The 24,571-nt window shown below is 41.7% G+C and overlaps 1 protein-coding gene across 1 annotated transcript in view; it reads right to left on the minus strand.

Moving 5' to 3' along the window:
- The window catches only part of VIPR1 (vasoactive intestinal peptide receptor 1), a 103,492-nt gene that overhangs the window by 39,925 nt on the left and 38,996 nt on the right, over nt 1–24,571 (minus strand). The window contains exon 3 of the mRNA XM_062603930.1: nt 13,293–13,400. Within this exon, the coding sequence (XP_062459914.1) occupies nt 13,293–13,400 (108 nt within the window). The remainder of the gene's footprint in view (nt 1–13,292; nt 13,401–24,571) is intronic.

Here is a 24,571-nt window from a genome sequence, read left to right on the forward strand (position 1 = left end):
GCAGCAAACTTTGGACTGAAGTATTACACTGAGATTTTTATGTGACAAGGTCAAATCCCAGCTCTGCCACAGACCTCCAGTGAACATGCAGCCAGTTCTTATGATCTCCCTGGTGGGGATATCTGATTATTGGTGGGGCCTCAGATTCCCCACGAGTAAATAGGTCTTCCTGGGACAAGTAGTAAAATCCGATCTTCTGTCAATGGGAAGGCAAAGTGTTAAAAGCACCAAAAGTTTTATATACTCTTTTCCTGAATCATCTCCCATTAACCTGTGTTTGTTTCTCAATGCACTAATGCACTAATGAAATACACTGAACCTGCAAAATTTAAGTGGTAGTATCAGAACAGACAGGGCTCCTGGACTTGGAAATGGTATCTCCAGCCTTTGACAGTTCATAACAGTTCCAATACTTTCTCATTTCCAATCAGACTGAAGCTAAATCTTACTAAACTGTATCCCTGGAGAATAAATGAGAAAGGAGACCAGGGTTTATAACTCTGTAACACATAATTAGCAAGGCACAGTGGAGGAGATGATGCACTAAGAACTGAAAAGCAGTACTGCCAGTACGTTTGTGCTCCAGGCTCTTCTCTACTTTGTAGATAAAGGAGGTTCAAGTCCCAGTGTTAACAGAATCCCTTTAATGGGGTTGGTATTAGTTAACAGCCATGAAATAATCTGTCTTTTGTCGGGTTTGTATTTAATTTTGATCAGAAAAGTTACAACTTCTCTGATCACTTAAGCTGGTGGATCTACTCCTAAAAGCCAAATCCATTCAGGTGAGATGAAGCCTCCCATTTAGAAAAAAAACAAACCTACAGAAAGTTTCAACTGAAAAAGCCACAACTCTTATTTACGATAACAATAATCTCATAACATGTCTTATTAGAACCCACCTTACAGCTTTCATAGAATCACAGGATGTTTGAGGTTGGAAGAGACCTTTGAAGGTCATCTGGTCAACCCCCCCTGCTAAAGCAACCGACTTGGTCTGGCTGCTCAGAAGCATGTCCAGTTGCCTTTCGGATATCCTTGGAAATCTCCAAGGATGGAGACTGTACAGCCTGCTCCAGTGCTTGGTCACGCTCACAATAGAAAAGCGTTTCCTTATGTTCAAATGGATCTCCCCATGTTTCAGTTTGGTCATGGTTAGAAAATGCAAAGCAGTTAGAAAGTGCAAGGGGGTTTCATTCCTTCAGGCATGCATTTGTGAATGGGAGCCTTGTGTGTAACACAAGTCCTCTTCTGGGTGCTGTCAGGAGCACAGAGAAAATCCCTGGTTCCCATTTCAGGCATGCACAATCTCTGCAGAAGCAAGAGGCGTTTGGTCCCATGAGGATGGGATATTGTCTGTGAGATGCTGCTACTGATGCTGCAAAGAGGAGGTAAGGCAACTAGGCTAAACTGTTTTCACTGTAATGTAAATTAAGTGAAATCTCGCCACATCTGCCAAAGGTGTAAATCATGCATGCTGGGAGATATCCTGGCTTGCAGATGCACAATAATTGCTAAGGTGCAATAACTCGATTGTTTATCTGAATCTTGAGCAAAGTATTGCAGGGAGACAATTAGAAGGCTCTCAGCATCCCACAGCTCTTTCACTGCTGTCTTGTCTCTTTGCAGATATCAGGACAAAGGAGTTTAAAAAAGAAGTTTTGAAGGGAAAGAGGTGTTGACCTTTTCATATGACTCCCTGCTAGGTAGGAGGGGATGGATGTGTAAAGGGAGCAAAATAACAGCGCAGAAATGAGAAAGAGAGGAAACAAACAAACAAACAAACAAGCTAGTTCTTTAGAAGCAGCAAATATAATCTGCAGAGGTAATTCTTATATAAGCTAAAGCCTTACATAGCTACTGCCAGAGAACCAGGAAGGGAAACTAAAGCAGTCAGCTTTCCAAAAGAATGCTGTGGTATAAAAGACACTGCTTACAGAAGGGAATTACAAGTGTAAATATAAGGCTAGACCTTTTGCTCATTTATATCAGTGTTTATGACAGTCAATACATAAAGCACTATTGAAAGGCAAGGGGCGAAGCCACAGGCCTGAATAACCAGTTCTGGTGAAGTTTTACTGCAACAGTGCCTTAAAGGCAAATGTGTAATGTGATGGGCCACAACTATTCAATCAAATCACGGCATTTCTTGGTACTGCCTGAGACATGAGCTCTGCCTCTTTGCAGATGTACTGACCACAGAAGTGCAAATGGGTCAAGCCCCAGTGAAATCAGCAGGGTCTCTCCTAAGCTCAACACTCTCTGGTCTGCAGCTCACTAAACACTACCCAACTGCAAAGTTAAGCAGACAAGATGGGCCATCCAAGCCAATGTAAACTGCTGTAGATATAATATATGCATATATTTATAAGAAAACACATCTCTTCCTCATGCTCTACCTCTGCCTGTTTTCCTTGACAATCTGCTTGCAATGTGTGGTGGTGATTAATGATAATGTACATGAAGCACGAGGAGAGATTGCACTTCTTCCATACACTTTTCCGTCTTTCTAGTATCATGTCTGCTGTCAGAGAGGACTTCACCATCTGGCCCAGCAGCCACTCTTGGTTTAAACAAATGCTTCACAAAGCCCTCTCTAATTTCCTAATCCACACAGTTTGATGGCAAACCTATTATGGAAGCAGAATTAGTTGTAATCAATTATCCGAATGCTCTCATTTTTCGTTCTGATTAGCTTGTGTGGTTGTGCAAAATATGGTACAGGGCTCACACCTAACCTAGGCAGCTTTTTCTTACTTGCAGGGTGATTCAGAAACTCCCTGCTCTGGGTAGCAATGACAGAAGGAAGGAAATTCCTCTTAATGACAACAAGCAGGACTGGCTAAACTCCGAGACAAGTTTTGGTTAAAATCCCCCATGCTTCTTTTTAGCATTAAAAAAAGCCCCAGTAAAATAAAAGAAAAGCTAACACCTGTAAACTTGTGATGGAAATATCAGAGTATTCCTGGTTTTAATTCAGGCTTTGGATATTCAGGTTTTACTACCTGTTTTAATTTGATTTCTTTTGAAGAAAGAAGCATTCCCCTCTTCCTATCCCAAATCACTGTTGCCATTTTTTAGTTGGATTGACAAATAACAATGAATTGACAGTACTGATACTGATCAAGAAACATGAAGGACTTTTTTTTGGTCTTTTATCCCAATTGAGTGAAGATCTGTAGAATCTTCCTAGGAAGGTTAAGCAGCTAAATTCCTTTATGGCTTTACATCTTGCATATCCTGGTGACTGTAGAAATATCTTCTTATCTCTCTCAAATGGAGGCTGCATAAAAGCTAGTGTTCGCCTGAGTTTATCTTATTCCTATAGTCTGAATTTTTCTTGCCTCTTTTTAATAATTCTCATACCTCTTTATATTTCTGAGTTTCATTTGTACCCTCCAATACCTTTTCAGTCCTATGATTTCTTTATACGCTGTATGAAAACATACCTCCAAATGCTTATTTTAGACCTGCTGATGGACAATTTCATTGAGCACCCCTCCTCTCGCATATCATGAAACAATCATTCCTCACCTACTTTCTCCACAATGTTCATGATTGTATTTACCTCTGACTTACACCCTTTCAAATCATGTTTTTAACAGATGAAAAAGCATTAATCTAAGAACTCTACTTGTAGCTACAGTAGTCTGTCCATACCTTTACTCATACATTGTTTCAACGATAGTGGCCTAGTCCTCCTTTGGTTGTGAACCTCTCACTATCGCCTGACAGACCTCAGCTGCAGCTTCCACGAGGTATTCTGGCCTTGATCTTGGTCCCTCTGCTGCCCACACAAAAGGCCCACGGGGTTGACATCAAGCCTCCAGGTTCCTCACAGTCCTATACAAGGAGTCGAACACTGCTCTACAGTGATTACTTATTTTCATCTCTGTTTCTTAGGAAAAATGGAGAGATGCTCTGCAGCAAAACACTGCACACACAATTTATTAATTGGGATAGATTTTTTGATACAGGAACAAACACAAGTAAAATTTAAAATTCAATTTCCAGATTTATAAATGTATTTTGGAATGATGTGGAAGAGGTACGACTCAAAATGACTTTGCAGTTAGGGTTATACCAACTACTAAAGGGCCTGGTAGGGGAATGACATGATTTATTCATGGCACAGCAGAAGAGAAGTTACGAGTTAGTGGAACCAAGATAAAAACCTAAAACATTTTCTTTATGGAAGATGTTTGATCTCTGGGTAGGAGTCAAACACTGAACAAGTGAACTGAATAAAGGCAGAGAGATAACTGCATTCCAACCAATTTGTTGACTATGTCCAGCTCTTAAGATTTTTCTCTTTGTTAATTTCTTTTTGCCTCTCACCTTTTTCAAATACACACTTCAGACTCAGAAACATATCTGAAAGTTGTGTCACAGGTGAGGTGTAGCTCTTTGATCTTACTGGAAGAAACCCTCTTATTGGCTTTCAATGGGAGCCTGGGTCAGTCATTGCTAAGGCGTGTTTGCTTTTGTCTCTCTCTCACTTCTCTTGCTCTTTGTTTGTAATAGCTTCTAAAGGAGAGGGGAAGGTCTGCTCTGAGTGGCAATCTGTCCTACTTCTCTGTCATCATATTCCATGGCTAGAGACTGATTTTATTTGTTTTTTTTTCCCCAAGCAGAAGCTATTAAAGCAATAGCAGTTCTTACCATTTACTCTTCTTGAGATGCTGCTGAGGTCACTGGAACATCTCTAGTTTAATTTTATTATTGATCTGTTCTACTGTTGCTTGGAATACCTGAGACTTTCAGACAGCTACAGCTTGGACTAAAGTAGATGATGAAGTAGATCTGGGAGAAGCTTGTGGGGTAAACCATGACAAGGTATTTTCCAAATTTGCTTTATCTGCCTAAGTCATGATTTCACAAGGTATCATTCTTTTAGTACAATTTCTACTTAATGCTTCAGGCTATTTTAAATTATCAGTATTTTATACTTTAATGCCATAGTACAAGCTTTAGCGTTGTGTCAACAAGTCACAAGATAGACACAGCGTTCAGTTTCTTCATTTGTTCTTTTTCACATCACTTGGCCTGCATTTATTACTGACACATCTCCAGCTCTCTGAAGCTTACTGCACCCTGTATTTTGGGCTGTCCTAATTGCATCAGTGGAGCTACCTGAAAAGGACTTTTAAACCACTTGCTTCAATGAGGGGCTCACCCTCATGTTATTTCATAGGGAGCTCTTCTCTTTGCTCTGTGCAGTTGTGTAGAGTTGTCTGTGTGTGTGCCAGAACACAAAGGGGTGAGGAGAAGTGATAGCTGGGTATTGCTTCAGCCTGAACCATCGTGTATGTTAACAGTAAATGACATAAATCCATAGAATCACAGAATGGTTTGGGTTGGGAGGGACCTTAAAGACCATCTAGTTTCAATCCCCTGCCACAGGCAGTGGCACCTTCCACTAGACCAGGTTGCTCTGAGCCCTGTCCAACCTGGCCTTGAACACTGACAGGGATGGGGCAGCCACAGCTTCTCTGGGCAACTTGTGCCAGGGCCTCACCACCCTCATAGACTTGTTCACTTCTGTCCTATTAAACTTAGGTAAAGCTACAAAGGATTAGTTAGTCTGTTTCAAAGTGAAAGTATGGAGTGAGGGTGTAATTTGCAAATCTCTCTTCAAATGAATCAAAAAAAAAAAAAAACAAACCAACAAAAAATCCAAAGAGACAACAGAATTAGATCTTTGCTGTCCATCAAACTGAGTTTGTCCATCAAACTGACATCTGGACATCTGTCAGAGGCCAGGAATGATACAAGCCACGTTTTGTGTGTAAGTGCTCACAACATCTGAGATGCACATGGGTCAAATGATAGTTAAAAAGACTTTAGGCACAATAACAAAAAAGAGAATGACAAAAGACAATGACAAAGCTCTTGGTTTGTATTTGTTGAATCGAAACGTGCCACAGACAAAAAGATACTTTCTAAATTCAAATGAAAAAGCTATCAGATGGAAAAGTACGAATGCGCAAATTTAAAATGGTAAGAAGACACGAAAGAATAAAACCAAAAAAGATGTAATCTTCATGATGGATTATGGTTTAAAACATCCACATTAACACAGTAAGACACATGATTTCTCAGGTTAGTCTTTGCACTCTGCTTATGCAGAAAGAGCTTGTTTAATAACTTTGGGTCAGATTCTGAATGTAATGCTGTCATAAACTTCAGTTACTTTGGTTTTAAAGCCCACAGAAAAATTTGTCTCCAATTTCTTTAGATAGAAGACAATATTTGTTTATAACTTGCAATTAATAAACATGCAAGTGATTTAGATGCATCTGGAAATTTTATTTATGTGTCTGTGCATGAGCAGATTTGGTCCACCTACAGCTGCAGTCCTGAGTGTCTGTTCTAAATAACTCCATAGAATTCCCCCAGTGAAGAGTGGGAAAATCACAGGCTGATTCAAACCCCAGAGAAACACCTCCAGGCCATACAGGATGTGCTTTTCTGGGTAAACAGGCAGGAGAACACCCATATATCTGATGAGATTTACTGTTGAGCTTTCATACAGCTAACATTAGGTGATACTGAGCCTTATTACCTGCACCACGTAGACAGGGAGGAGTGAGGCTGAAATCAGTAGAAAACCCATTTTGATCATCACATGATCTTGTCTGAATTCAGAAGTTTATAAATCCCTTGACCAGATTGAATCACCTTTCTGATGCAGCCTAGACTTTTTAGATTCCAACTGCCATGGAAAAGCTTGCTGTTTTCATGAATCAATGCTGATAAATAACCTTGTCATTTCCAAATTCTTGTTTAAGATTGCAAACCTAACCAGTGTTTGCACAAATATGTACCTTAGAGGTGACACACAATAAACCAGCATTTTTTCTAGTTGATGTTAGCCACGGGAGTCTGGTTACATGACTCTCATCCCACCCTAATTCTTGCCTGAAGAATTGCACAAAACCGTGCATCATGGAAATCAGCTTATCAAACTCTGAATGCATATAATAGCTGTCAACAATAAGCACAGACAGTTTCATGCTTGTTCTAAGACTCCAGGTAGCTAGTAAAAACATTGCTTCCATGGATATACAAAGCCAGATATGACTTGGAGCATTTGCTTCTCAGCATGTAGGATTTCAGACAGCTAAACAGGACAAAGAGCAGCAGCTTGAAGCCAGGAAATATTCTGAGCCAGACAGAGAGCATTCTTAGCAACAACATTGGAAGGAGGGGCCATAATTTTGCTGAAACAACTCAAGATTCATATGAGACCAATATTTAAAGACTTAGCTTGCCTTTAATAAGCTCATAATGCACAAATATATTCTGTGAACAGCTGCAGAATCCTTCACTCTCCTAGCAGTCAGTGAGTAACACGGTCTGGTCTCTTTCCCTGCCTGTATCTTTGGCTCACTGCATATGAAACACAGTGGGGACATCAGAAGAACACACAGAAGCAGCCCTGGAGATGCCCTGCATCCTTAAAATCATCTAATCACTTTAGAAATTCATTAAAACTATCTCCAAAGTTAGTCTTTACTTCCCACATAAAACCCCACTGGAACCTTCCTCCAGTTTCTACTGTGACTCTATTCATGGCAGTTTGCATGTTCTGCTTTTGTTGAGTATTAGCTTAAACTACTCTTTTCCCTCCTTGATTTCATTCTTTCAATGGAAACCCACCTTCTGTGTTACTAAACCAAGCAAGTGTCACTAAGCCAGCTACAATTTTCTAGTCTCTTCTGGTATGATGGGCTTTTATTTACCAGAATATCTTCCATGCCTTCAGTTTGTTGGTTGTTTACATGCAATAGGGGATGACTAAAAAGCAGTGGCAATGTATTTGGAAACCACAGTAGGATGAAGCAAGTCATGTCTGACACTCTTGCACTCTGAAGGAACAGGAGAAGCCTTGGAGAAACTACTCCAGTGGCTGAGTTTATTTCAGGAGCCTTCCAAGTACTAATCCTAGTCCAAGGATCCAACTGGTAGAAGGCATGACTGGGGAATGACGATGTCCATTATTCAAGAGGACACTTGGAAACTTAACAAATGCTTCAGGTGGGCAAGCAAAGTGGTACTGTCATCATCTGTGATTTATGATATATCAGGATAATTTTCATAGAAGCTTCCCAACTGCTTCCTTGCACTGTGTCTTTTCTTTTACATGTGCACAAATGTCACAATACCTCTGAGAATTTCTGTGGTCTTCTAGAATTTCAATCTGCTGGAGGAGGTTATGTCTAAATGCAATAGGAGGATGGCAGAGCATGAACCACTACTGGATGGCAATGCCAGTTAGATGCTCTGATGGCTTCCCACCCTCATAAAAATGCTCTGATGACAGTGCCTATTCCAGACAGCACTGTCACAGTTTGGCTACACCTGTGAAGTTGTGCACTCTCCAGTAATCCAGAAGAAGTAAAAATTCATTGTATGGGATCCATCAGTGCAAACAACTTCTAGTCCCTTGTATCATTCATGCCCAGTGTTTGACAGCGTGTTTCTAACACCAGCAAAGAGTTTGTATTTGGCGTGAAAATGATGAACAAAAGACCTAAGTGTTTGAAGACATTATATATTGGAGAAAGGGGGGAAATCAGGGACTTGAGGAGCAGGGGAGAGAAGATACAGCTGCAGCTGTGGTAATATTTGGTAACAATACTGGTATGGTTTCAATGCACTTGACCAACACTGAAGGATTTTGAGTTGAACTATGCAAATGCATGTAAGTATTGGTGTGCTTAGCTCCATGCAGATTAAGCTGCCATGCCTGGGTGACTCTATAGGAGGCACTAACCACCTGCAGACAAGATAGCTCTGTTCTAGATGGTTTAAAAATAAGAATATACCAGTATTCACAGTGAATGGCAGTCAGTAGGCCCCCTAAACAGAAGGAAGAGAAATGGAGCAGGAAAGGGAAGCAAAAGGTGTTCATGAGGAAAATGACTCATGGGAAAGGTAAGCAGAAGTAAATTTAGAGCACTAGAGATAAAAAGGAGTTTGGCAAGCCCGAAACTCAGAAGGAGCTCACCTCCTTGAGTAGGATTTCAGATCTTGGTTATTCCCATCCTTGCCCCCTTAATTAATCTCATAGTTAAAACCTAAAAACTGCCAGGGTTATTTTTTTACCATTTAACTTGCGTAAGATGGACAACTTGCTTTTGGAGAAATTGCAGGAAATAAATCTCTATTATGAATATCACCTTCCATATTTTGAAAGAAAGCCACAATGCTCTGGTCAAGGGATAGCAAGTTATGCATTTTAATAAAAAAAGGTGCAAAAAATATTTTCATCTAGCTCCTTCATATGGTACTGACGAATGTCATGAAATAATAAAAATCTTCTGTATTTGTGAATGGCATAAAAATTTAATGTCAAACGACATCAGGACTCTGCTAGGCATTTTAAGGTTTCTAAATGCCACGAGAAATTTTATCCTTTATTTACCATGAGAAATGATATTAGTCATTTGAAGAGCATATTCATTGGCAGGAAAATCACTTTAACTCTTTGTTTCCCAGTATTTCACCCTTTTCCTGCTATAAATATAAGAGATTTTCTCTTGCTCACAACTTGGTATAACCTTTCATGTTCCTGCAAAGGGATCAAAGAGTAAGACATAAACATTAACTGGACGATTGATTTTTTTGAAAGTTATTCAATGCTGCTCACTACTACTAAAGAAGAATTGCTCCACAGAGTTTAATGGCATTAATTTTGCAACAAATCATAGAATCATAGAATAGTTAGGGTTGGAAAGGACCTCAAGATCATCTAGTTCCAACCCCCCTGCCATGGGCAGGGACGCCTCACACTAAACCATATCACCCAAGGCCTGGTCCAAACTGGTCTTGAACACTGCCAGGGATGAAGCATTCACAACCTCCCTGGGCAACCTATTGCAGTGCCTCACCACCCTAACAGGAAAGAATTTCCTTCTTATATCCAATCTAAACTTCCCCTGTTTTAAGTTTTAACCAGTTACCCCTTGTCCTGTCACTACAGTCCCTAATGAAGAGTCCCTCTCCAGCATCCCTATAGGCCCCCTTCAGATACTGGAAGGCTGCTATGAGGTCTCCACGCAGCCTTCTCTTCCCCAGGCTGAACAGCTCCAACTTCCTCAGCCTGTCTTCATACGGGAGGTGCTCCAGTCCCCTGATCACCCTCGTGGCCCTCCTCTGGACTTGTTCCAACAGTTCCATGTCCTTTTTATGTTGAGGACACCAGAACTGCACACAATACTTCAGGTGAGGTCTCACAAGAGCAGAGTAGAGGGGCAGGATCACCTCCTTCGACCTGCTGGTCACGCTGCTTTGATGCAGCCCAGGATACAGTTGGCTTTCTGGGCTGCGAGCGCACACTGAAGCCGGCTCATGCTCATTTTCTCATCAACCAACACCCCCAAGTCCTTCTCTGCAGGGCTGCTCTGAATCTCTTCTCTGCCCAACCTGTAGCTGTGCCTGGGATTGCTCCAACCCAGGTGTAGGACCTTGCACTTGGCATGGTTAAACTTCATGAGGTTGGCATCAGCCCACCTCACAAGAGTGTCAAGGTCCCTCTGGATGGCATTCCTTCCCTCCAGCGTATCAACCAAACCACACAGCTTGGTGTCACTGGCAAACTTGCTGAGCGCGCACTCAATCCCACTGTCCATGTCAGGGACAAAGATGTTGAACAAGACCGGTGCCAACACCAATCCCTGAGGGATGCCACTTGTTACTGGTCTGCAGCCGGACATTGAGCCATTGACCACAACTCTTTGTGTGTGGCCATCCAGCCGGTTCTTTATCCACCGAGTGGTCCATCCATCAAATTGATGTCTCTCCAATTTAGAGACAAGGATGTCTTGTGGGACAGTGTCGAACGCTTTGCACAAGTCCAGGTAGATGACCTCAACTGCTCTACCCCTGTCCATCAGTTCAGTAGTCCCGTCATAGAAGGCCACCAAATTAGGCAGGTTTTCCCCTTAGTGAAGCCATGCTGGCTGTCACCAAGCACCTTGTTGATTTTCATGTGCCTTAGCATGCCATCCAGGAGAATCTGCTCCAAGATTTTGCCAGGCACAGAGGTGAGACTGACTGGTCTGTAATTCCCCGGGTCATCCATTTTCCCCTTCTTGAAAATGGGGGTTAAATTTCCCCTTTTCCGGTCATCAGGAACTTCACCTGACTGCCATGATTTCTCAAATATGATGGCCAGCGGCTTCGCAACTTCATTTCCCAGCTCCTTCAGGACCTGCGGATGGATCTCATCAGGACCCATGGACTTGTGCACATTCAGATTTTTAAGATGGTCTCAAACCAGTTCCTACATACAGCTCTGACTGCACTGACCAGATTACTGTTGATGTTAATGGGATCCCAGACACCTATCTGATACAGACAGACCTGCATTAGAAACAGCAATAATTAAGAGAGCTGAAGTCACTCCTTCCGACAAAGCAAGTCAGTCTGTGCTTTACCATACTAAGCAAGGTAAGACAAATAAGAAATAGGTACTGCCATGGTGCTGTTCATCTGATCTCTTAAAATTGGCTCATTTATCATGAGATGAATCATGTCCTAGCCGTCACTGACCCAACCAGCCAGCTATCAAGTGACTGAAACCCCTGGATGACAGATGCAGAAAAATACACTTAACCAGAGGAAATTCATCCAAAGCAGTGTGAAATTGCCTAGAAGGCTGCTGATCTTGCCAACTACAAGGCTAGATGACATTTGCTAAGCTTTGCTCAAAGAAGAGCACAAAAGCCAGCAGCCATATTACAACATGGGTATGCAGGAAAGGGCCATGGGTTGGCTTGTTTTTGAGGCTCTTTCTTGGCCTGGAACATTAAATGCACAGAGAGCCCAAGTCATGTCCTGACTGCTCTCAGTGAAGTCTGGACTTCTCTCATGATACGAATCATTCACTTGCCTAAGCATAGGTTTTTTTTGAGATACCCTTAACTTATCTGAGAGACCCAATGACACATGTACTACAGGAGAACTGCACCTTTCTGCAAGGGAATGTGGTGCCCTGGGATATCTCGGAGAGTAGTACTTGCCCCTGAGTGGGCAAATTTATTCAGTCTCATAAGCCCATCCTACCACACAGTTAAAGGCATTCCACTTTCATATATACAATACAAATGTGTTTGTGTGCATATATATATATGTAAAATCAAATATATAAAATACTTTCCTCATTGCTCTGGTGGGATGAAGTATAAAAAAAATTAGTTTTTTTCTTCCTGTTTATCTAACTCTGTCAGCTCTCTAAAACCCAGCGAGCAAATGTGCTAAGAGAGGACACAAAGCATCAACAGCCACCAATTATTCCACATGGCTCAACCAATGTTCAGAGTCTCATCCTGCAAGATGTGATATTACAGCAGCTTCTGCCTGCTTTCTCTGCGATGATGAACTGCAGGTGAATTTTGGAAACAGCAAGGTTACAGCACTAGGATAGGACTCCAGGATTTTGAATTTCCCGTCTGGTTCTGCAAAGACTGTTGGCGCGGCCTTGGGCAAGTCATGTAATCAGCATGTGCGGGTTAATCAGTGGAGTGCCGTGGTCTGTTAAACAGGGACAGTATTGTATCCTTTCTCTCATTCATAATCTATCATGCGTGTTTGGACTGCAAGGCTGTAAAAGTGGAGACTTATCAGCTTGGTGCATACTCTTCAGTGCAAAAGCATTTAATTCTCTGTGGAGGCCTGCAGGAATGCTATAATAAAAATAGTAAATAATGACTACGAACTACCAGGAGACAAAGAACCCTGTTGCTGCACTGCCCTTGAGACCTGAGTTTTAAATTAAGGTTTCCCGGAACATCCCGAACAGTGAGTTAAGCTACTTTCCCCATTAACCTTCCCCACTGAGTATTTGCCAGGTTAATTTCTTGGCCTGTGGCCAAATCTGTCATTTCAGCAGAAAAATACTTTATTATGTACAGTTTCAGATTGTTTATTTTATGTCAGTGACTTAATTAATTACGGTGCTAAACTGTTTTGTTTTGTACAACAAACATACTATTATACAGGTTGATTCAATTTTCACTGCATAACATCCTTATTACTAGATTTCACCAGGAGCCATTTTTGCATCTGTATGATCCAGAGCAATATGTGGTGCTGCACGAAGGATAAGGAGGTTGCTCTAATGGTTTGGGCATTCATGTATGACTTGGAAACCTCCTTTACCTTCTGCCAAGAGCTTGTTTCTCCCTCTGATTATACCAAGAAGTATGCCCTGGGATATGATATGAAGCCCCACAGGCAGTGAAGCCATAAACCCACTTCAGTGCAATGAGCTGTCTGGTTTTTCTTACCAAGAAAAGTTGTGAGGAATCTGAAGTACTTTGGGCAAGGCCGTACCACAACTTCTCCCACCTCCGCTTCAGGCCAGCAGGTGATGTTGTCCCATTGCCTTCTGCAACCTGGGGGAAAAGAGAAAAGCAGATGGTAGAACTAAGCACAAGTGGGATCTGCTGGATGGAGCAGAGGAATTGGGGCAGAGCAGCTGTGCAAAAGTGAGTGGAGCTTATCATCTTGGTGCAGGCACCTTCTGGAAGGAAAGGCAAGAAATATTTTCTTTAAACTCATAACGTTAATCTACCCCAATCCATGAAATTCAGCAGTGGTGTTGTCTGTAATATTCCAAAAATATTACAGAAAGAACAGTAGATCAGTGCAAGAACTAGGCAAATCAGAGTTAATAGAGAACAGTGCCTTTTTTTAAGATGAAAAAGGCAGAAATGCCTAATTAAGTATCTCTCTTCCTTGCCCTTAGCTCTCCTTGTTGCATTAAAACACCTGGTCTGAACATGTGAGATGTGCTTTCCTTCCTTCAAACTTGGGTCACTACCTTTTTCTTCCCCTTGAAATGAGATGATTGCACAGGGGATGTGCTCAGCAGGGAAGGGATGCTGATGACAGTCAAGAGATCAGGAGCCAAATCCCTTCCCCAGGAGCATTTTTTCTCCCTAAAAAAGGAAGAAGGAACAAAACACTCCTGTGGGCTGACGAGGGACAGTGCTGCTGTCAGGGGATGCTCTCTATGGAAGGGTGGCACAAGGTAGTACGCTCCTAGCTGTCCAACCTAGGAATGAACACATAACCAATGCTGCTAACTTCAGGGAGAAAACTTCAGGGTTTGTTATAATTAAGCATTTCTGAAGATTTTCTGCATAGAATAAAAGCTTTCTGGGAGAAAAAAAATTGCATGTCCTTCCTACAGAATTATACTATCTTGTTCTGATTTTGCCCTTTAATTTCTGCTTTCACAACAGACATTAATGATGTCACACACATGCTGCACTGTTGAATAACACAACATTAGAACTGAAGCCAAAAGGACCTGGTAGACCTGAATTAAAACAAACAAACAAACAAACAAGTCATGTTTTTGCCTCAACATATTACATATTTTAGAGTTCTTACTAGAATTTTGAAAACTTTTTTTCCCCCTTCAGGCACATGCACTTCAATTGCTGCCTTGGTTAGATAGACAGGTTGTCAACAGATCTCACTTTTTTTATAGCACCTCTACTCTCAGATATTTGTCATGCCCGATTAGATTGCAACACTTCCCCAAATGTGACTAGCATGTTACTGTTAAGGTTAACAGCATAACAAGAGGAACTAGACTATGAAGAAGAAAGCTTTGAGAAAATACTTTTCACATGCAAGTAAAGGGAACTATGAAAACCATTGTCAAGCTGCAGTTCTTGATAATTATATCCCAATCTGAAATTCCTCCTTTAAATCATTTCTCACTACTTCAGCTAAGAAAAAGGCTGGTGTCATCACCAGTCTGCTCAGACTGAGACAGTGTGCTGTCTCAGATCAATAAAGAGAGCACATGAAAATGCTTTGAAGCTGAAAAGGATCCCTCAGCTCTCTTTCAAAGTTATTTTACACGTTTTATTTTTCTTCTTTCATGAGCAAACAGAACTTTTCAAACAAAGTCCTGAGGTGAGTTTATCGGAGCCTGAGAAACAGAATACCTGGCGGTATCTTCCTCGTGCATGCTTTTCTGTAGAGTTCATTAAAATTCAGGTTTCAAATATCAGGTTCAAAGCTCAGTTTCCAAAGTGTCATCTGCCACCAAACAGCCAGCAGCTCCAAAAGTATTAAGATATGAGCTATTCTGCCAATGGAAAATAGATGATTTTGTGACAAGATCTTTCATGTTCTACAATCTTTTCCTCCATCAACCTCAATAAATTATAATGCACCCATTACCTCAGGACAGGTAATAAATTATAATGCAAAATAAAATACAAGGTGATAGTATCAGATGGCTTTTTAAATGTCCTGAATTCTGCATTTTCAGAATTTTTGTGATCTTTATCTGTTTTTGTGTTAGCATTTTTCACCACAACCTGTGATGCATGAAAAAAAAGCTTTTAGGTGCTTACTTTTGTAACAAAAGCTCTCTTTAATTAAAATAATGTTAAGACACACAACACTGGCCTTGCAAGACACACAAAGTGGATGTTTAAACATTGTTGCCTCTGTAAAGACCTGTAAATACCTACTGGCTCTTCCAACACTATTCTTCCTTATTGCCCCACCATATGGGCTGACAATATTTGTGCAGCTGCCTAGAAGGATCCAGGTGGGATTTAGATCCCTAAATTTATACATCTAAAAGTCAGATCTAAAGAAGCCAACAGAAACCAGAGCTCTGCCTGGCAGTTCATGTAGTTCACTGTACGATGGATATCTAAAGTTAAGAAAATGAATCATTCTTTGGAGATACCATCTTCTCTCCAATGACTGGGAGACAGCCTGCATAAGCAACTTGAGTTTAATGAACTGGAACAATACAAAGACTGATACCGACAAGGGGCTTTGCATTTGCAGTTTAACACTTGCTGCTCGCCCAGTAGTCATCCCATGACAACATCTTACAAAAGTCTGTGCCTGTCCATCCAGAACACAATCATTACCAAATATCATTTGAGAAAATGTTTTTGTTTCTCCAAAATTGATAGACCTTACCCTGGCAAACTGCTGGGCTCAGGGGGTTGGCAGGCAGTATTCTGTCATGTCAGCATGACAGACCAATACTTAAAAAAACTATTTGAGGGCAGAAACAGCTGCAGTGTGCTTCAGAAAAAGGAAATCCCTCTTCCCCGTGGCATCACTTGGCCTTCACAAATGTAGTAAGGATGAAAATTTGTTTCGTCTGATCAAATCATGTTTAGTGATTGCTAAGTGCTTTTCCATTAATTCATTCTGAACGTTGCCTTTTGTTGCCCCCCTTACACTCAGCATCTGTAGGAAGGATGCAGAGGTATTTAACAGTTCTTACCCAAGGCAGCAGGTACAAATGAGCCATGAATACATGTGCCCTTCAACTCCACTTCAATAAAAAGAACTGTTCTGCTCATTTGCTTGTTATTGAAAGCTGAGGAATACACACTGCCAAGGGCTGTGCTTTGCTTTGGAGAGGATCACAAATGGAGAAGCAGTATGAAAATAAGCATGTGACTTTCAAGACAGTACCGTTTACCACATCCCTCGGTAATCAGGTACAGTCTTTAAACTTTTCTCATCATAAATACGTATATATATGTACACATATATGAGTCTTTTCTTTTTCAATTATTTTAACTGCAACTTCCATATCTCAGCTTTGTCCTGCTGTTGCCTGGTAGATCATGAAGTGCTCTCTGGAGCCAAATATCTTCTTCTGGAGGGCTGCAGGGGGAAATCCTTCAAGATTCTAACAAATCTGCCTCTTAACCTTCAGATAAGCAGATCAAACTGCTCATCATTGCCCAGCAAGCCACACAATTAAATACCAGCAGCCACCTCTCACCCCCTTAAAGCAGGCTTCTGAAGTCTTGCACAAGGTATGGGCTGGAGGCTGTGTGCCACACACAGAAACTGTGACCTTTACGTCCAGCAGCTCCCTCTTTGCAAGCCAAATGCCCCAAGTGCAAGCCAAAGGCTGCGTTAGCCTCAGCCAGGCTTTCCAGAGCCTTTCTCTAAGGAGTTCTGCCTCAGAAGTGGCTGAAGAACACTGACACAGTCCTGGCTGCAGTGGGTTAGAAAACTCCACCACAGCTGCAGAAAGTGGAAACCTTTTCCACTGTACCTGCTAAAAGCAGATCAAAGCTCAGGCCCTCATTTCCTCTCTCTTTATAAGGTTAATGAACAGAAACAGGTCAATTGTCATGAGGCTTGGGTATACAGCGGTTTTTGAACTGGCAGACCAGAGTGCAAAACCCATTTATTTGCGTCATATCTACACTTACAGCAAATACATGGTGAAAGCTTATCTAGGAAGCAGCAGAGAGTAACTTTCCTTCATGAATAAACATGACTTCCAGAGCTCTGGCAGGGCTCTAAGATGTGACTAGGTTTCGCTGAGGGAAGAAATGAATGGCAGTAGGATTGTGCCAGGCACTTTCTTAACACAGGTAAACCCCCAATTCAGAAAAATATAAAAGCTTTCAGCACATTTATTATTTGCACTAAATTTTCCTTGATGAATGGTGTCACTCCTGATCTCTTCTGAAGGTCATTCACACACAAGACTTCTGCTCATTCGATCCATGTTCAGATGCAAAGATACCCATTTGATGCCTGAGGTATCTTGGGATCTCTGCACGCCTCTCACTACCCACAGGTTGGTAATAGCAAGGCAAAGGGCTTCATTAAGCCAAGCTGAGATATCCCTCAGGGTACTGGCTGGTGTGCTTGCAATGGAAATTCATTTTCACTCCAAACTGATGTCAGCAGGCAGTTTCCAGCCTCTCTGGAGTTAGGACTGTAAAGAGATATCGGGTGACATTTGTCCTCTCACTGACAAGCTCATGCAGAAATGCAGCCTAGGTGCTCACCTGTGGTTTGCCCAGTTTGGTCTCATTACAACCAATTAGCAACCTTCTTATCCCAGATGAGCCCTAAGCTTTTGCCTGACTGAGGAATACAGATCCCAGAAGATGGTCCCTGCAACAATCTACTAACTTGGTTCCAGACAGGCAGCTTGAATTCAATCCCAGTAGAGGTTAGGAAAACCCATCATGAGTGCTGGGTTACTACTACTGCCCCAGACTCCAATGAGCAGAGAGCTCCTGAATCAGGATAATCTTCCATCTAAATCTTGAAAGTTCTATGTAATAATAAAAAATACCTTAGATAGGTTCTTTTTCTTCCGTAAATTTTTAATTAAATTCAATTTCATTTTTCTTCTGAATCTCTGGAAATTTTTAAAATTCACAACCTCCTCGGCCAAGGAGTTGCACAGTTTAAGTGTCCACTGAAAAAAGCTACAGCCTTCCTGAATTTGCTTTGAACCTGCTCATTGCTGGTTTCATTAGGAATTGCCTGGTTCTTTTACAAAGACAGAAATATTCATGATCTAACTACAATACCCCTTTCCCTGGAGAGAAAAAAACATAAAATCCTCTTTCATGTCCTTCCTCAGGCATCTCTTTTTCAAGCTGAAGTGTCCTAGCCTATTTAGCTGCTTCTAGCATGGAAGCAATTCCCTCTCATTTCTCCCTTGTATCTTTTGTGCTTTTAATTCTACCCCATCCTGCCCTGCCCTGGACTTGCAGAGTAGAGTTTCACCTTATTTTTCTGTGACAGATTGGGTTGACCAGGGCTAGCTTTACTCCAAGGTTTCACTAAATTAATCCTCCCACGCTTCCCTGCAAAATTCAACCCTTTCCCTCCCGTATTCACTGCTGTGTCCCTGTCCTTCCTCCCTCCTCGCAGCCCCTCTCACACATTCAAGTATCCTGCGGGCATCTCTTCTCCCCCAGCTCCATCTCATCACCTTTTTATCTTTATCGACGCTGACAGTCTGCTCCAAAGCAAACACATCCCCTCGGAGCTCCCCTCTCAACTTTCCACGGCTTTGCATTTATTCTGAATATTTTTTGCCTGTCATGCTGCCTGCTATCACTCGAGCACTGTAGGCAGGATGTGACTGAGAAACCACATAGCTGAAGGAAAACCACAATTCTGCCAAGGGCATGCAGAAGCCTGGTGCCACCCCACCACTGATGTGCTCTTTGTGGTGCACCGATGGCTCTTTATTCATCCACCACTGAGGGATTTGCAGTCCTGCTTCAGGAGAAAATCAACTTAGGCAATCACAGAAAACAAAAAGTATCCCCAGATTGAGGGTAAGTGAAAGATTTTACCTTGGACTTTGCCTCAATATCTGTAGCAAGACAGAAATACTGATTTCATTTTTCCCACTCTGCATACAAGCTGGAAAGTAACAAGAACAATGTTGCTTGCTATAAAAATTGGTTCGCACTTCTTCCAGGAGAAGCTGGTCAAGCACTCAACAAGAAATGTTAGGATATATTTCTTCCTAAATTTGTCAGAAATTTGACTCAAAAGACATAGGAAGGACACCTCTCCTTAAACCCCCAGGCTGAGTCATTCTAAACAGCATGAAAGAAATCACCAGGGACTATTTCTCAAGGATTATTTTAAAGCACAAAAATCTGTTGAACTTAACAAAAAAGTTGAGTTCTTCCATCCTCAACATTTACTAGAAAACAAGTTTGTTGGTTTTTTTTTAAATCAAAGTTTTAATCTTTCTTAACCAACAAACTAAATACTTGACTTTTCCATTCCTTCAGATCACTTCTCTTATAAATCAAATTTATAATTTATGAACTGAGTCCTTCTGCCTAATTACAGAACACGTAAACTGAAACAAAAGATACAAGACTTTAGATAAAGCGCTGTGACATGCAGCATGCTTAAAAGATAATTCCAGGGCTTCCTCATTCCTTGCTCAAATCCCCCTGCTCCTCCAGAAGCTGTAGAGAACTGTACTTATAGAGAACCAGACTTTGAATTAGGTACCTACTCTTCCTATATGGCTTTTCCCATGTGGGCGCCTCTAGACAGAAATTCATAGCAAAGATGATCAGGGTCAACCTCTAGCAATGTTTTCTTCTGACTGTTAGGGGGACAAGAGAAACTACACTGATAATGTAGGGAAGAGTAAAATGGAAACTTCCTCTACAAACTGCAAGCCGCAGACTGCCTGTCCTGCTACTAGGAAGATACTGTAGTCCTTACTCAAAACTGGAAAGAGAGCTTCACCCTGTAAAATCTTCACGATCTGGCTCTTACTTATTAAATGTGCTAGAGTTTGTGTTGCAAATATCCTTCTCACCTATACATATAGAAGGGCTTTGTCAAAGCAGGAAGGGTTGTGTGTGTGCCCTGTACCTTAGCTCTGTAGGAAGGCACAAAAAGGACCAGAGAGCTTTGGTTTCACCTAAAGCTATTTTTAATGGTTAAAAGGCAAGAAAAACTAAAAGCTAAATTTGTGAGACAATGATAATTTAAAAGCTTTCCATAACAGAAACCCTACTTAGGCCTGGTGGATGTAAAGCATGTCAACTCTGACCTCAGCTTCTCATGTTCTCCACAATTACATTTTCTTATGTTAAAAGGTCTTGATATCAAGAAATAAATGCACCTAGAGTACAGAAAGTTCAGTGCATAGTAAAATCAGTGGACAAATCTCCACCGAATGGAGCAGGTTTTTGGGTCTCAGCCATATATTGTAACAGGAGTTCGACATAACTTACGGCAAATGCAATATTTTCCAGTATACTTATCCTACATAAAAAGGTGGATACCATCATGAAAGTGCTCTGATACAGTCAACAGGGAAACAAAAATAAGAAAGGAAAGAGAGATTTCTCAACCAGAAATCTGACAGGATGTGAGGGGGACAAACACAAGCCATTGTCAGAAACAAAAGCTCTGCACAGATGGATTGTATAGATGAGCAATTATCCAGAGCCTTGGAAATGCTTTGAATTTGCTTTCTATTACTCTGTAGCAACAGCATTTTATCATCATTTTTATAACGTGTGCATAACTAAGGCTGTGCGCATTTATGTTTTATCCCATGCTAAATAAAAAAGAAACCAAAAAGCCTGATGGCATTTAAAAATGTTACAGATTCTCCAAACTTAAAAAGCCTTTTTCAGTACAAGACTTAGATCCACTAAATGGCTGCTAATCTCGACAAGTCACAAGACAGCTGTTCCCAAGTCAAATAAACATTGCTGTTTGTTAGAAAACTTGCAGCCAGGACATGTCAGCAACAAGCAAAACAAAAGCACAGCCTCCACCTCTACAGTATATTGAGGCAGAAAACCGATGTTGCAACACCTTATCTCATGATCATGTCTGTAGAAAGGTGAGATCAAGGCAAAAACCAGCTCCCAGCTCTACAGGGAAGAATAACGAGGTGCTGTGCAGAGCTGAGTTTGAATTTCATGCTGTTGCTTGTTCGCATCTGGACTTCAGGCTCAGACAGTGACAAGCAATTGAGGAGGTAACACTGTTCAACTGGGAATCAGCAGTCCTCAGAGGAGAGCTGCACCCTCCTTAAGCAGTGGATTACCAAGCAAGGATGGACAGCCAAATAACAAGCTTTGTAGGGAAAACACCTTTGGGTTCTATTTCCTCAGAAAGACTCATGACCTGGAAGAATGGCCATTACCTTTGTACTGGATCAAAGCAGACAACACAAAAGTCTGGGGGCTGCTCACATCTAAGGGTTGTAGCTGGGTTTACCCCCATGGCAACATGCTTCTTTCCACCGTTTCAGATGCCAGCTTTCTTAGCACAGTCAAGGGAAGGGTATCCTCTGAAAACTGCAGGGCAGATTTCGTTTGAATTTCCAGAAAGCAGGAGCCACCTCTCTAAGTGCTACAGCATAAAGTGTTGGTGGCTGGGAAGAGTGCCAGAGCAGATGGAGAAAGCATTAATGAAGGAAGACCATTTGCAGGGCTCTGTCCTAACTGAGTATCATGGCCACTGTTTGTAACTGGAAGAGAAATTTCTGTTAAACAAAAGGCACCTTGACTCTGGTACTGATCCTCTAAGAGTGATAAATGAGAGTCTGAGGTTTAAGGTCTTGATATCACATGGCTGAAATTTCTGCTGTTGTTAGGAAAGGCGACATTTTCAAGGAATGGAGAGGACTGATGTTATCATATCTGGAAGTGGCCCGATGCTGCTGGTCAGAGCAAGACTGAAACCAAAAGGACCTTTGTATCACCTAGACCAGAGTAATAGAGAAGAGTAAACAAAAAAATAAGGAAAGACAACATGGAAACAAGTCCTTCAGGTCCCTTTGTCTTTAAAGAGATTATTAAGTTCAAATGTAGTTACCTATTTTAGACTGAACTAAATTGTTCTCCAAGCTTCTTTGAATATGTTGGCTAGATCATAGCTTGATTTAGATGTCCAGCAGTAGTCTTTTAATGCCATTCCTTATGCCCCAGGATATGTGGAGGAGCTGGTGGATACAGGACAAGCCTTATGAGAGCCCTACGCAATTCTGAAATGATAACTGGAGGCCACACTGATTACCCAAGAGCATCTGTTAAGAACTTTGATGTGTGGCTAATGGCTCACAAGGGTCAACCCCTATCCAAGGGTCTGGTTATTTTTCTTTACCTTTTTTTGGATTGTATCAACCATGGGGAGAAGCCTGCCTGCTTCCCCTGCAAGCAAAGCCTCTCTGCAGACTTTCTCAACCTGGGGACAGGTCTCTCTTCTGGCTGCACCACTGGCACATCATTACATGGAGTGCCCCTTAGATACCTGCCAAGATCTGTATTTCCCCTGGAAGCTGCCACCCTTCAAATCTGCCACTTCAGCGGCTCATCTGAATGCTCCCACTGCTACTGAGCTTAAAACAGTGGTTTTTGCAACAAACCCATCCATCCTCATATATGTGGAGGTGTAAAGAGCAAGTACATGAGCACTTGGCAGGTCTCAGGGATGTACCACCACCCTCACACAGCCAGAAAATGCAACATCTCCCCAGCCTGAGGTGAATAGTCCATCCATCCCTTTCTCCACCCTGCTGTGTGCACTACCTTGAGTGCCTGAGCTGCCATTAGCCAAGTAGTGCCTGCTCTAGCAATGGAGCACCTGGAGAGCTCCTGATAACCAGACTGTCGTACAAATCCAACTGACACATCATCTATCCCAGGAGGTCTTACGTAACTGGAAGGTGAGAATTCACTTGAACTTTTGCAAGGAAGAAATTATTAATTATTTCTTATCTTACTGCACTATAAACAGATGGCAATGAATAAACAGGCTCCTAATTTAAACTTCATTAATGTTTTTCCAGCTTGACTTTTAATTTCCATATGTTCACAGCTTCTTCTCCCATCAAACACTCCTTGACTTCTTCAAGGGAGACTGACAAAGAACCTCAAGTTCCAAATTTGGCTGTTAAAGCTAGCGTCTGCTCTAGCCTGTAGAACAGCAAAAACAGTATTCAGTTTAAACAACATGGGCCACTTTCCACCTGTATTTCTTTGCATGAGACAATGCTGCTGATGAGCTTGTAGGACTTGGCTCTATTGCCTACAACAAGTGAGAAATGTACAAATAAAGCAAATGTGAACAGGCCTTGGGAGGTGATTGGCACTATTTTCTTTCATATTTTTCCACTTTTCTGACTTTCTGATAGGGTTTCAAATCCTGCTTGAATGACAGGTCTACGCTGCAAATGTGCAGCGCTGTATTTGATGTATCAGAAGCAGCATGACTGTAGCAACTTGATGCTATTGGCAATTTTCGCGGACAGTTAGAAAATAATCTCAGCTATCTCCAAGCTACTAAACTGTGGGGAACAGACAAATAAAATGCTGGTGTGAAAAGCTGACAGCCTTCAGCTGTGAAGTTCTGAGCCTGTTTCATTTGCACTTAACTTCAAGAATTTAGGATCCAAACCAAGCCAAGGGTCTTCCCTTCTGGAGAAGGGAAAAAAAGAAAAAGAAAGTTCACAAAGTGACATAAAGTGACAAAAACCATAAAGTGACAGCAGTTCAACAAAGGGAAATGCAAAATCTTTCACTTGGGACACAACAATGCCATGCTGGAGAGGAGCTCTGCAGAGAAGGACCTGGGGGTCCTGGTGGACACCAAGTTGAACAAAAGCCAGCAGTTTGCTCTTGTCACAAAGAAAGTGAATGCAGTCCTGGGCTGAATTAGAAGTGTTGCCAGCAGGTCAAGGGAGGTGATCCTTCCCTCTGCTCAGGGCTGGTGATTCATCTGGAGTGCCAGATCCCCATGCACATGAGGGATGTGCATGCTTTGCAAAGGGCTGCAAGGATTATGAGACCTCCACATCTGAGGAAAAGCCAAAAGAGCTGGGAAGAGAAGGCTCAGGTGGGATCTCATCAATGTGTACAAATATCAAACAACATTCAGGGGAAAGCAATGAAAACAGAGGGGCAATGGGCACACTGAAGAACTGAAAACCAGAAAATTCGATTTGATAATATTTTTTTCCCCTGATAACATACTTAAACGCTGGACTAGAGACATTGTGGAGTCTCTGGACCTGGAGATATCAAAACCCAACTGCACATGGCCCTGAGCAACCTGATTTGGTTGACTGCATTTTAAGTAGGTGTTTGGACTGGATGATACCAGGAGGTCCCTACTAACCTCAGTGATTTAGTGACACTAAGCCAAGAAACTATGTTAACACAGAAAACCATTTCCCACATGCTCAGATAGTAAAGAGTCTTCTGTGGTTCAAAGGCCTCCCCTCTCTGTTCTTATTTTCCCT

The sequence above is a fragment of the Pezoporus occidentalis genome, unplaced genomic scaffold, assembly GCF_034315485.1.
Source record: "Pezoporus occidentalis ecotype Australia unplaced genomic scaffold, CSIRO_AGI_Poc_V1 ctg82, whole genome shotgun sequence".
NCBI lineage: Eukaryota > Metazoa > Chordata > Aves > Psittaciformes > Psittacidae > Pezoporus > Pezoporus occidentalis.